The sequence below is a fragment of the Saccopteryx leptura genome, chromosome 11 (assembly GCF_036850995.1).
Source record: "Saccopteryx leptura isolate mSacLep1 chromosome 11, mSacLep1_pri_phased_curated, whole genome shotgun sequence".
In the NCBI taxonomy this organism is placed as follows: Eukaryota; Metazoa; Chordata; class Mammalia; order Chiroptera; family Emballonuridae; genus Saccopteryx; species Saccopteryx leptura.
Window position 1 is genome coordinate 70,995,414 of NC_089513.1, and position 13,706 is coordinate 71,009,119.

Below are 13,706 nucleotides of genomic sequence, written 5' to 3' on the forward strand. Positions count from 1 at the left end.
AGAGTGGCCCCCGCGTTGCAGTCTGCGGCTCTGCGATGCTGAGCAGGGAAGAGCCTGCCTTGGTGAGCGGTGTCAGGAGGGTGGGGGCGGAGGCGAGCCCACTGGCGGTTTGGGGACCTGAGAGATGTTAATTAAGAAATGTTACTCCGTCACTCATCCATAGTGTCCTGAGCCTTCTGTGCTGATGGTTTTTAGCCCTTATCCAAATGAAGCAGTTGTCACATAAAACAAAGTGTAAAGAACTCAGATGTGCTGGGGGGATTATTAAAGGGCTGTCTTCCCTACGGACACGGAGTTCACTGTGCTCTGTTCACCTGGAGGTTGTTCTCTTTGGTTTTGGTTTCTTACTACAGGAGTCAGCGGTGTAGGGTATGGTTTTGTTAGGTGACATCCAAATCGTTTGACACAAATGATATGCACAACCTATCATCTCTCATTTCATCTGCCTAACAAGAGGCCTTTTGCTGCTCTGTCTTCAAATATTTACAGACATTGTGTTTTCAGGACCCTTACATTCTTAAGAACTGTTTGTGGGGATTTTATTTATTGATATTTGCCATGTGAGAGGATTTAAAATACCAGTCCCTGCAAGCACACAGCTCACGAGCCGTCAGAGGGAGGAAGGGGATGTCACGGAAGCCCAGAAGACTCCACTTAAGCTCAGCAGAGTGAGCGGCTCGTGTCTCGTGTTGCAGGAAGTGTTGGCCTCACAGAGCCCCGTGGGAATCTCGGGTCCTTCCAGGCCCCACTGGCCGCTGTGAGGAGTGCGTGTTGCAGGAATTGTTGGCCTCACGAATCCCGCAGGAACCTCGGGTCCTTCCAGGCTCCACTGGCCGCTGTGAGGAGTGCGTGTTGCAGGAATTGTTGGCCTCACGAATCCCGCAGGAACCTCGGGTCCTCCCAGGCTCCACCGGCCGCTGTGAGGAGTGCTTGTGCAGGAAGTGTTGGCCTCACGAATCCCGCAGGAACCTCGGGTCTTTCCAGGCCCCACCGGCTGCTGTGAGGAGTGCGTGTTGCAGGAAGCGTTGACCTCACGGATCCCCACGGGAACCTCGGGTCCTTCCAGGCCCCATCGGCCGCTGTGAGGAGTGCTTGTGCAGGAAGCATTGGCCTCACGGATCCCCACGGGAACCTCGGGTCCTTCCAGGCTCCACTGGCCGCTGTGAGGAGTGCGTGTTGCAGGAATTGTTGGCCTCACGAATCCCGCAGGAACCTCGGGTCCTCCCAGGCTCCACCGGCCGCTGTGAGGAGTGCTTGTGCAGGAAGTGTTGGCCTCACGAATCCCGCAGGAACCTCGGGTCTTTCCAGGCCCCACCGGCTGCTGTGAGGAGTGCGTGTTGCAGGAAGCGTTGACCTCACGGATCCCCACGGGAACCTCGGGTCCTTCCAGGCCCCACCGGCCGCTGTGAGGAGTGCGTGTTGCAGGAAGCGTTGACCTCACGGATCCCCACGGGAACCTCGGGTCCTTCCAGGCCCCATCGGCCGCTGTGAGGAGTGCTTGTGCAGGAAGCATTGGCCTCACGGATCCCGCAGGAACCTCGGGTCCTCCAGGCTCCACCGGCCGCTGTGAGGAGTGCTGCCTGGCAGCTCCATGGACCATGACTCAAAGCCTGTTGAGTTGTAGCTGTGGAAGAAGCCAAGTTTGCATTGGTTAAAAAAACTAACCTGCCTGACCAGGCGGTGGCGCAGTGGATAGAGTGTCGGACTGCGATGCAGAAGGACCCAGGTTCAAGACCCCGAGGTCACCAGCTTGAGCGTGGGATCATCTGGTTTGAGCAGAAGCTCACCAGCTTGGACCCAAGGTCGCAAGGGGTTACTTGGTCTGCTGAAGGCCCACGGTCAAGGCACATAAGAGAAAGCAATCAATGAACAACTAAGGTGTTGCAACGCACAACGAAAAACTGATGATTGATGCTTCTCATCTCTCTCCGTTCCTGTCTGCCTGTCCCTGTCTATCCCTCTCTCTGACTCTCTCTCTGTCTCTGTAAAATAAATAAATAAATAAATAAATAAAAAAAACTAACCTGCAGGAGAATGTTTTCATAATGATGTACAATTCTGAACAGTTTTCAGCATTTACCTTATATGACGGCTGTGAAGGTAGACAACATACACGTAATTATCAGTACCTTCCAATGGAGATTTTTAGGCTTTAGCCTGAACGCCATTCTGCCGCTGTTATAATCCAATCAAAATGTGTCCAGTGGGCTGCACTCCTTGATCCGCAGCTTTGCACGACGCGACAGCTAAGCTTGCATAGGAACCATGTTTTGCAGCCAGTACGACAAAAACGTCACTGTTTGGAGCCCTCACGGCAGGATTCATCAAACTGAACATGCAGTGGAAGCTGTCAGTCGAGACTGCGCAGCTGGTCTGAAATCAGACACCACGCAGTGTTGGCTGCACTGAAGAGGACGTGGTCAGAGCTTGTGGCGCGTCAGAGAGGTCCTCCGTGTTGACAGTCACAGTGGTATCTCAGTTGCGGGACTTACTGCTGATGCCAGTCTGCTGTGTAATCTTATTACACAGGGGTTTGGATTCCAGACTTGTATTTGACAGACCTCTTCTTGTGTCTCGTCTTGTATCTGTAATTGGAAGCAAGACCCAGGTACCAATGCAAAGATGTGGCTGAAGACCATATGGTGTTGGGCTGCTTATTGCTGTTTATGATGATACGGGCCCTGATAATGTCCAAACCTGTCCCTCTGCTAACTGTTTTGACTGCAGAGCTACGTCCACTGGAGCCTGTTCTCAATCAGCTCGTGTGTCAGTTTGTGGAGTGCAGTTTAATGAACTGGGAAGCATGGTCTGCGTGCTTTGAGACAGTTCCTGCAGCACAGGACCTACCTGTACTGAATGTTTGCCTTGGAATTGTTCATAAAGGCTTGGAGTTGACAGTCTATGATGATGAAGTGTCTCCATTCCTGGAAGGTCTTGAAGAAAGGCCACAGAGAAAGGCAGAGCGTGCTCCACTGCTGGTGAATCTGCTGAAAAGGCTGGTGGCCCCACAGTGCATTAGGTGATAATTCCCCGGTCTGTACGTGTGTTCCCAAGGGGGTAAGAGTGTAGGAACGTGTACCGATGCCAGGAATCTATACTTTGAACCAAAGATGCAGTGCTGGAATGGTATGTTTTAGCCATCAGTCCAGATGTTTCCCCCAAGCGACTTCACTGAAACCGTACGATAGGATGTATTTTCTTTGAGAGGGTCTATATGAGCGTTTTCTAGAAAGTAGAGTTATCTGAATTAATGTTTTTATATGAAGAACATAGGGTCTTTATGGTTTTAAAGACAACTGTGAAACAGACTTGTTTCATTTGTTGGTTAGAAAAAGATGTGTCCAGCTGATTGAAATATACTTAATACTGATGATTCCTCAATTTCTATGGACTATTCTGGGCCTGCATTAAAGAAGAGGCCTGTAATGAAAAAAACAAACAAACAAATTAACATGCTTATGTCTATAAATGCCCCAAGTTAAATGGTTTAATTTTGTTTAGCACCCTCACATTTGTGTTGTAAGCCAGCCATTAAGTGCTCAGGAATGTGTATGTCTTTTCCTTCTAGGCCTTCTGCTATGGTGCTGGAAAATCCCTTCCCCTGCTGAGACCTTTAGGTGGTCCCAGAAGAGAACCACCCTGGGCCCTTCAGCCAGGTGACAAGCGCCAGCAGCAGAGAATTGATTATAGACCTCATGTTGGAGCAGGTGACGCAGATTTTTATTATAGGGGCCAGATTAGCCCCGCTGAGCAAGGCCCTGGTGACACAGTGTATGAGGGTAGAAGAGATGTTTTGAGAAAGAGAGATGTTGACTTGAGCTCTCAGACTGGCCACAAGAGCCCCGAAGTGCTCCGGGCGTTTGATGTCCCAGATGCAGAGCCACACGAGCGCCCCGAGGTGCTGCCCAGTGTAAGTCGGCGACCGTTCACTTTCCGTGCCCTTGCCCTCGGCCTCGGTGCTTCCCCAGGCCTTGTGGGTATCTCTGACCTGCCCTGTCCCAGTCATAGTAACGGAGTAGTTATTCAGTTCTCTTCCCCTCTCTGGTCAAGTTAGTCCAGCCTCTTTAGAAGAAATGAGGTTTGCTTTTATTTATTGACTTAGAGAAATAGGAACATAGATCTGTTCCTGTATGTACCTTGACTGGGGATCGAACTGGCAGCCTTTGAGCTTCAGGGTGAAGCTCTAACCAACCAAGCCATCTGGCCAGGGCTGAGATTTATTTTTAAAGTACTCTTTAACAACAGTTTGTTAGCACAGATGGAAATTCATGTGAAGTTTTATAGGAAGCCAGCCAGTGAGCATGTGAGCCTGACGGACCCCTCTGCCTTTGGGGGGAGAAGGAGGGTCTCGCTGCAGACCGGCCTGAGCCCACGCAGAGCCCCGAGTCTCGGGGGACCTCGCCTTCCCAGACCTTCTGTGTCATTGGCGGGCGACACTGCTTTTCCCCTGCAGAGTGGTGAGGCCTTACCCCCACCTTTACTGACCATTTAAAGGGGCATTTCCATTTCTCTTTGAGACAGGAATTTGAATTGTCATTTGCAAAATTTAAGTTGCAACTGTAAACCTTTGAAAAATAGTTACGAACATCATAGAGCAGAGGAAATTATAGACTCCATTCCCATGGAGTTCCCTATAAAGAGGAATATCTGCATGTTTCTAGAAAACTTGAAGGTGTTTGTTTTTTGGGGGTTTTTTTTGAGAGAGAGAGAGAGAGAGACAGGAACATCGAGCTGCTCCTGCATTTGCCCTGACTGAGGAATCGAACTAGCAACCTCTGTGCTCTGGGTCAGAGCTTGAACCAACAGAGCTATCTGGCCAAGGCTAATTTTTATTTTTATTTTTTTAAGGCAGAGGACGATGAAAGGAAGCATTCGTTTGTTGTTCCACTGTCGGGCACTCCCTGGTTGCTTCCCGTGTGTGCCCTGACCAGGGATTGAACCTGCAACCTTATTTTGGACGAAGCTCTTAACTAACTGAGCTAACAGGCCAGGGCCTGTTCCTTTCAGCTGTTCATTTGTTCATGCTTATCTGCCACTCATCTCCAGAATCCTCCGGTGACTTCCCACCCACTTGGAGGGAAAGGCAGAGTTGCTGTGGTAGCCCAGGGCCTTGGCTCTCTGCGCATGCCCGCCTGTCCCGCATGGGCCCCTTCAGCTCGCTCGCCCAGGCCCTGAGGGCCTTCTGACCAGTCCTTAAGCTCAGAGCCTTGTGCTGGCTGGTGGTGAGCTGGAGTCCTCCTCCGGAGCCACGTGCTTCATTCCTTCAGGCCTTGACTCCCGGGCACCTTTCAGACCTGCCACCCCCAGGCACTTCCAGCCTGATGCTTTGTTAATTCCTGTTTTGCCTAAGTCCCTCCCCAACCTTACTGTAAGTTCCGGTGAGGAGGAGGGTTTTATCTGGTCTCTCCCTGCAGTATCCCCAGCATCTAGAACGTAGTATGTGCTCAGTAAGTGTTTGTCAAGTGAATTATTCTCACCTGGCAGGGGGAGTCAGCAGTACTGGCCGCCAGTCCTCTTCACCACGTAGCATGTCCTAAGTGTCCCACTCCTCCGTTTGTAGGTCCAGGAGGCTGAATATTTATATCATTATAATTCAGCTCTTTGAAAGAATCAGATTTGCATAGCAACTTGTTAAATATGATTAATACTAAACCTTCACATTGTATTAAACAGTTGAAACAAAATGTCCTTCCCTACTTTCTAGCCCAGAGAGAGTGGTGTGGACCCAGGAAAAAGCCCGCCATCAGAGAGCAGCAGTGAAAGCCAGCAGCCTGCTAAGCCTGTGCCCGGCCAGGAGGCCTCAGTGGCTGGAGAAGGGGCACCTGCTGTGGGAGAGGCCCCGCTCCGGCCAGACGGCGAAGGCGGCGCAGCCCCCCCGGCCGTGGGAGCAGGGGGAGGCGACCCAGCTGGCAGCCTGTGTGGCTAGAGGAACACGGACTGGCCGCAGCTTGGAGGTCACCCTTTTGTAATGGGATTTTGTAACGTATACTCTTCAACTTCTTTTCTTTTTTGAGAGAGAGAGACAGAGGGTGGGACGGAGAGGATAGGAGAGAGAGGGAGAGAGAGGCATCAACTTATTCCACTTAGTTGTGCCATTGATTGCTGCATATATGAGCCCTGATCAGGGCTCGAACTGACAACCTTGGGGTCAAGCCAGCACCCTTGGGATCGAACCAGTGACCTTGGCACTCTGGGATGGCATTAGATCGACTGAACCACCGGCCAGGGCTACTCTTCACAACTATTTAGTACTGATATTCTGACATTTACTACAAAGGTGCCAACTTAAACATCAAATTTTTACTGACAATCAGAATCAACAAATGTATTTGTTTTTGTTTAACTTCTTTCATGTTTTATTTTATCTTTTTGATGTTAAGATAGATCCCATTAAGTTCTGAAATACTAATTTTGGAACAGGATCTCATAGAGCAGGGATCGGGAACCTATGGCTCGTGAGCCAGATGTGACTCTTTTGATGGCTGCATCTGGCTCGCAGACAAATCTTAAAAAAAAAAAATGTTAAAAATATAAAACATTCTCATGTATTACAATCCATTCATTTCCTACCACTCATGTTCATGGTTGCGGGTGGCTGGAGCCAATCACAGCTGTCCTCCGGGACAACACCAAATTTTTATTGGATAATGTGTAAAGTACACGGGTTGTTGTATGGCTCTCATGGAATTACATTTTAAAATATGTGGCGTTCATGGCTCTCTCAGCCAAAAAGGTTCCTGACCCCTGTCAGGATGAACATAAGGCAGGCATCACTAACTGAATAATTAAAGAAGCCAGTTGGTATTAGGGACATTGAAAAAGAAGTTTTATCGTTGACATGTACACGTGGGAACCAGCTACCCAGTGTGTGTGTTGCCTGTGGAAGTGCTGTCACCCCCACCTCAGTAGGAGGAGAACTTGCTCACGGTGCACGGCACTCTGGGGCTGGGAGGCACCCACAGGCTGGCCGGTTCTGAGGAAAGTCCACTGGAGCCGCGTGGGCCACCCATAGATCCAGGTGGCTGTGTCATTTCCCGTTCTACCTGCATCTCTAGCTCCCGCAGCTGCCCCTGGGGCTGCCACCTCACCCCCTTTACTTTCCTACGAGACCAAAGAGTGCGGGGGGCTTGAGACCACACGGCATGGTGGGTCGGCACTCAGTTTACAGAGTGACCAGGCTTTCAGTGGCTTTGTCTCCCCCCAGGGGACGCACGGGCTTTATCAGACCCGCTGTCCTGGAGCAGAACCCCCTCAGTGAGGCTGTCAGATGGCACCGTACCCTATTCACACGGTGGCAGGTCGTGCTGTCTGGGCCACAGCAAGGTCCCGTGTTGAACAATCTCTAGAGAGAAGACCCTGATGGGGAAAACTGAGTTTTTCTTAACTGTAGACAAGTGATACAATCAATATTTTGAGTTATTCTGACTTTTTAATACTACTACTCCTTTTAAACTAAAAACCATTTATAAATCTCGCTGGTACCTCGCTGGAAAGCAGATTTCACGTACATTTAGGTGGCGTCTGTGTAATCTTCACCCCGAGAGTTGAGTCCAGCTGCTAATGAGGATGCTGCCTGTCCGGGATAGTCTTAAAATTTCCTTCAGGCACGTGTCAGTAAACAGGACTTGTTCAGAGTATTTGCTTTCTGGCTTTTGGTGGGGGTTTTTTTTTAGTTTTTCAATTAGTTTTCATGTAATATTTTATATTAGTTTCAGGTGGGCAGCATAGGGTTCGACAGCCATGTATTTTACAGAGTGGTCCCCCGATATTTTCAGTACCTCCCTGGCACTCTACATATTTATGGCAATATTATTGACTATATTCCCTATGCTGTACTGCTGGTGTGTTTTTTTACATTAAATGTAGAATAATCCTTTTTATTGGCTTCTTGAATCATCACTTAGATCAGTGGTTGGCAAACTCATTAGTCAACAGAGCCAAATATCAATGGTACAACGATTGAAGTTTCTTTTGAGAGCCAAATTTTTTAAACTTAAACTATATAGGTAGGTACATTCCTTATCGAGGTAGCGCCCGCACGTGGTATTTTGTGGAAGAGCCACGCTCAAGGGGCCAAAGAGCCGCATTTGGCTCGCGAGCCGCAGTTTGCCAACCAGGGCCTTAGATCAGTGGTTTTCAACCTTTTTACACTTGGGGACTGGGGAAAATAGAATTATTTGGGGGACTGCTAAGACGGAAGTCACCTGAGCATAAGCAAATTCGAAGAGAAACGGGCCTCGGGTGGTAGGCCGGAGCCTGAGAGTGGGGTTAGTGCTTTCTGCCCTCCTGCGGAAAGAACTTGTACGTACAATTTCACCTTTGTATTCTTCCCTTACAGATGACCGTTGGGGATGAAACAAGGCAGTGTGCCGCCAGCACATTGAATGATAGCAAGACAGGGAAAACTGCTAAAGCAACTCAAACTGCCAAGGCCAGTTTACAGCTAGAAGAGGCTTACTGATTGTCTAGCCACTGTTTATCACTAACATCAAGGGTTCTAGCGACAAGCTTTCAGGGAAATCAGAATGGTGTAGACAGCTTTTAAATGGAGTAATGTTGAATGTTTACAGCATCTAAGAACTACCATATACACAAAATAAACCCTTACTTTTATATTACTCTGGTTGGTATGCCTGTCTGTGCTCATTGAAGATTCTTACAACAAAAAGCCCCATGAATCTTACGTGCAGTTTTTAAAATGTGTCAACTTTAGGACATTATACACCATATATAAATCATATATAACCCAGGTATTGGGTACTTTCGACCAAATTTCTGACAGTTTTTTTCCCCTGAGCTCATGATGTAATTTCAGATTGTGTAACTTTGTTCTTTATTTTTAAAAATTATTTCTTTAAGAAAGGAAAGGGGAGAGAAAGAGACAGAAACATCCATCTGTTCCTGTATGTGCCCTGAGTGGGGATCGAACCCATAACCTTTGCATATGGGGAAAATGCTCTAACCAGCTGAGCTAGCCGCCCGGGTTCTTTTTTCTTTTCTTTTTTTTAAGGTGAGAGGAGGGGAGATAGCCAGCCAGGGTTCCTGATTATTTTACATGTTGGCCATTTGGAGAAGTGTTCTCGCTGTTTGCTGATCAGAATCACTGGGAGGAGTGTTAGAAAGAGCCCGAGACCTGTCCCCAGCTGTGCAGTCAGAAGCCCCCAGAGGTGAAGGAGCTCCAGCGGTCCCAGGGGTGGGCGTTGGCAGCGTGCAGCCAGCCTTAGAGTCCAGGCTGGGCTCTGTCCCAGTCTGTTTTTGCTAAACTGTCTCTCTGTCACATCCTGTTATGTGTCCTTGTTAACACCTTTCAGTGTCTGGGAGGAGGCTTAATGACAACTGGGGTTCTAGCCTACATCTTTCGTTCTTCAGTTTTACGAGTTTCATCAGTTTCCTATTTTGGGGGCCCAGGTCCTTGACATAACCATGTACTTGATTTTCAGGTGCTAAAAAGTTTTACAGCGGTATTTTGCAATAGAGGATACAATTTTGAACCATATGTACATACATGGATATATATGCTTATGTGCCATGTAACGATGTTTTGGTCGACAACAGACCACGTCTACAATGGTGGTCCTGTAAGATTGTACTAGAGCTGAGAAATTCCCATCCCTAGTGACGCCCTAGCCATCCTGACACAGCGCAGCCAACTCCTCACGTGTCTGGCGGAGCCGGGCTGCAGACTGCGCGTGGTCGTGCGTGCACAGCAGCTCGGCCGGGCAGCGGTGGTGCCGCCCAGGTCTGCGCACAGCACACGGCGTTTCTCGGGACCTGTCCCTGGTGTTGAGTGGCATGTGACTATTTTGTTATTTACCAAAGAGCCCAACACATGCTAAAGTTGTTTATTTCTTAAGTCTGTTTCATAATGGCTTTGGCCTAAAAATACATAGAAAACAGATTTTCTTTTTTTTGGGGGGGATGCCTAGATTTTTATAAAACTAGAACTTTTTTACACGGTCAAGTACATTATTACTAGACAACGTAATTTCTATCTACGTCGATGGTCAAGTATTAAAAAAGCCATTGTCAATGAAAGTTTTAAAAATGTTAGCAAGAGGATTAAATTGTAGTCTAGGATTCACTGAACTTTCTACTTTACAGATACAGGTAAACGATCTAACAAGTTGCCAAAGAACACAGTCCCAAGCAGAAATCACAAAAGTTGATGAAGCACCTTATAAGACACGTCCACCCCGGAACACGTGAGTGTCCAAAGGATGTCATTAATCTAGACTATGAAGCTGAAATCTTATATCACTCTCAAACATTTTAAGCTGTACTATAGTGCTATAATGTCTCCTCTTAGGAGAAAAGAAACAGCTTGAATTTCCTTGCAGTGTTCTGAAAGGAAACGGTCACTTTAAAACAATCCACAGGAACTAGTGGTTTGCTTACTTTTTCCCTGAATTTTTAAATTCCAGCAGAGCATTGCTTTGCAAACAGTCCTTGAGCCCAAAGTCAGTGTCTCTGTTTTGATCTCTTTGTAAAAGAACTCGCTGTTCGTCCATCCTTTTCGCCTGAGACCGTAAAATAAGGCTAAAAAAGTCCTCATCTGGTACCGTTGGTCCCTTTGTGGCAGCAGGTGGTGGAGCACATCTTTGGTCATCTAACCTGGACCCCTGGAAGCACAGCAGAAAGAGATGGAAACAGTACTGCGGGAGGGAGCACGAGCTGTCATCTACAACAGGAAACGTGGCTTCGGACGTTGCCTTTTGTGCCTCTTCTCAGAAACTTACCTGAGATTGGAAACCTAGCAAATTTTTTCCTTTAAAATGACTTACATAACAAGTATCATGAGTATAGCACAGCTTCATAGATTTGGTCAGGTTAAGACACAGGGCAGCTGTGTCCAGGCATGACAGCTAGAGACTGTAACTGTCACAACAGGCACCGGTGCATACACTTCCCAAACCCTCGGAAACGCCTTCCCGTGAGAGCCCAGGCCCCGCCCTCCACACCCACCGGCCCCTCTGCGCTTCTCCTGTCCTAGTTACTGTCATTTCTCTGTCCTCCAAGTCGTCAACACTGGGCACTTGAGTTTCTAGAGCCCCTGCGTGTCCTCCTGCCTCGTGCACTGCCTGCTGGGTCATATAGGCCAGACTTACTCTCCCTATTGCACCACCTGGAAAATGAAGATTTCAAACATCCCTTGCTGACCACTGCCTCCAATTTTTCCAAGTCATGTTCTCTGGTACTCTAGTAAGTTTTTATAGTGATAAACAAACAAAATTTACCGTTTTAAGCATATTGAAGCGTACAGCTCAGTGGCTTTAAGTACATCCGTGTTGCACAGCCATGGCCACCAGCCACCTCCCGGACAGCTTTCACCTGCAACACTGACCAGTGCCCCCAGCCCCGCAGCCACCAGTGTGCCTTCTGCTCAGTCCTACGGTGTTTGTCCTTCCGTGACTGCTCATTTCTCAGCATGTCTTGAAGGTTCATCATGTCACTGCATATCAGAATTTCCTTTCTTGTTAGGGCGGGAAAATACTGGATTCTGTCTATACAGATTTTATGTTAACCTGTTGGTGGGCTCGTGGCTTGTTGATACAGTTCACATTCCGTGGGTGTATGTTCTGAAATAGGAATGTTGGATCACATGGCAGTTCCGTTACATTTTTGAGGAGCCACCGTGCTGTCTTCGCAGCAGCAGCAGCACCACTATGTTCCACCAGCAGTGCAGGAGTTTCAGCTCCTACACAGCCTTGCCGACTCTGTTGTTTGTTGATAGTTGCCGTCCTAGTGGTGTGAGGCTGGATCTCACTGTGGCTTCGATCTGGAATGCTACACATCTGTTCCTGTGTTTATTGGCCATTCCTATATCTTCTCTGGAGAAATGACTACTGTGTTCTTTGTATATTTTTTAATAAGATTTTTTGTTCTTAGCTTGGAGTTCTGTGTACTCTGGATTTACAAATAATTTTTTTTTTTTTGTATTTTTTTTTTCTGAAGCTGGAAACAGACAGTCAGACAGACTCCTGCATGCGCCCAACTGGGATCCACCCGGCATGCCCACCAGGGGCGACACTCTGCCCACCAGGGGGCGATGCTCTGCCGTGACCAGAGCCACTCTAGCGCCTGGGGCAGAGGCCAAGGAGCCATCCCCAGCGCCCGGGCCATCTTTGCTCCAATGGAACCTTGGCTGCGGGAGGGGAAGAGAGAGACAGAGAGGAAGGAGGGGGGCGTGGAGAAGCAAATGGGCGCTTCTCCTATGTGCCCTGGCCGGGAATCGAGCCCGGGTCCCCCGCACACCAGGCCAACGCACTACCACTGAGCCAACCGGCCAGGGCCTACAAATAATTTTTGTGGTTGCCTTTTTACTTTGCTGACAGTGTGTCCTTTGATGTACAAAAGTTTTACATTTTCATGAGGCCAATTTGTTTTCTCTTTTGTTACCTGTGCCTTTGGTGTCATGACCAGGAAATCACTGCCAAACCCAGTGCCGTGAAGCTTTCTCCTTCTGTTTTCTTCAAGAAGTTTTATACTTTAAACTGATGCAATTTGAGTTAGCTGTCTGTCTGGTGAGGGGTCAGCTTTTGCATGTGCACATCCAGCTTTTCACCTGTCGGTTAGACTGCTTTCCCATTGAGTGGTCTCCGCTCCATTATTTCCTGTCTCTGCGAGGGCTGTGTCTGGGCTCTCTCTTCTGTTGGTTTGTATGTCTAGTCTACTCTTTGTGTAACGGTAGCTTTGCAGTAAATTTTGAAATCACGAGGAGTCCTCTAACTTTGATTTTCTTGCCTAAGAATGCCTATTTGCATGCTCTGAGATTCCGTGTGAATTTTAGGGTAGGTTTTACTATTTTTGTAAAACTGTCATAGAAATTTTGATGGGGATTGCATTGACTACGTAGATCACACTCTGGGTGGTATTAACAATTTATTAGTCTTTCAACCTATGAACACCACCAACAATCATTTATGTTTATGTCATTCTTAGTTTCAGAAACACTCTGTAGTTTACATTGTACGGGTTAGCTATAGGTCGCCTCCCAGGTTAATTCCTGAGTGTCAATTGTTTTTGATGCTATTGCCAGTGGGGTTGTTTTCTTTGGGACGATGCTCTGACCAACTGAACCATCCAGCCAGGGCTAGGACTGGTTTTGTGTTGTTTTTTAAATTTTTTATTTATTTACTTTTTTAGATTTTATTTATTCATTTTTATTAGAGAGAGAAGGGAGAGAGAGAGAGATAGAGAGAGGACAGGGGGAGGAGCTGGAAGCATCAACTCCCATATGTGCCTTGACCAGGCAAGCCCAGGGTTTTGAACCAGCGACCTCAGCATTTCCAGGTCGACGCTTTATCCACTGCGCCACCACAGGTCAGGCCTAGGACTGTTTTCTTAATTTCCTTTTTGGACTGTTCATTGTTAGTGTAGAAAAACATTTTTGGATATTGATTTTATGTCCTGTTATTTTGCTGAATTTGTTTCTTAGTTCTAACGTGTTTTGGTGTGAAATCTTTTAGATTGTCTACATATAAGTCTCATCTCTGAACAAAGATACTGTTACCTTTTCCTTTCCAGTTTGGATGCTTTGGTTTTCTTGCCTGCTCTGGGCAGAACTGCCAGTTCTGTGTTGTATAAAGTGGGCACCCTGGCCTTGTTCCAGGAGTTAGGGGAAAAGCTTTCCGTCCTTTATCATTGAATATGATAACTGTGCTTATTTCATAAATAACTTTTACTATGTTATAATGGTTTCCTATATT

The 13,706-nt window shown here is 47.5% G+C and overlaps 2 protein-coding genes and 1 pseudogene across 7 annotated transcripts in view; 2 read left to right on the forward strand and 1 right to left on the reverse strand.

The window, feature by feature from the left end:
* The window catches only part of CLCC1 (chloride channel CLIC like 1), a 28,486-nt gene extending 19,868 nt beyond the window's left edge, over window positions 1-8,618 (forward strand). Inside the window, exons 10-12 of one of the 4 annotated variants that reach the window (XM_066353346.1) lie at window positions 3,569-3,910; window positions 5,705-5,965; window positions 8,339-8,618. In XM_066353346.1, the coding sequence (XP_066209443.1) occupies window positions 3,569-3,910; window positions 5,705-5,926 (564 nt within the window). In that variant the 3' untranslated portion in view covers window positions 5,927-5,965; window positions 8,339-8,618. Of the gene's footprint in view, window positions 1-3,568; window positions 3,911-5,704 lie in introns of all 4 variants that reach the window. The other 3 variants (XM_066353345.1, XM_066353344.1, XM_066353348.1) reach the window with 3 other exon arrangements.
* Window positions 2,032-3,426, forward strand: LOC136383433 (proteasome subunit alpha type-1 pseudogene; annotated as a pseudogene).
* Window positions 7,261-13,706, reverse strand: part of GPSM2 (G protein signaling modulator 2) — a 58,160-nt gene continuing 51,714 nt past the window's right edge. For 2 of the 3 annotated variants that reach the window (XM_066353342.1, XM_066353341.1), the window contains 2 exons: window positions 10,396-10,619; window positions 7,261-7,356 (listed from right to left, as the gene is read on the reverse strand). In XM_066353342.1, the coding sequence (XP_066209439.1) occupies window positions 7,281-7,356; window positions 10,396-10,619 (300 nt within the window). In that variant the 3' untranslated portion in view covers window positions 7,261-7,280. Of the gene's footprint in view, window positions 7,357-7,685; window positions 10,620-13,706 lie in introns of those variants that run through there. The other variant, XM_066353343.1, reaches the window with a different exon arrangement.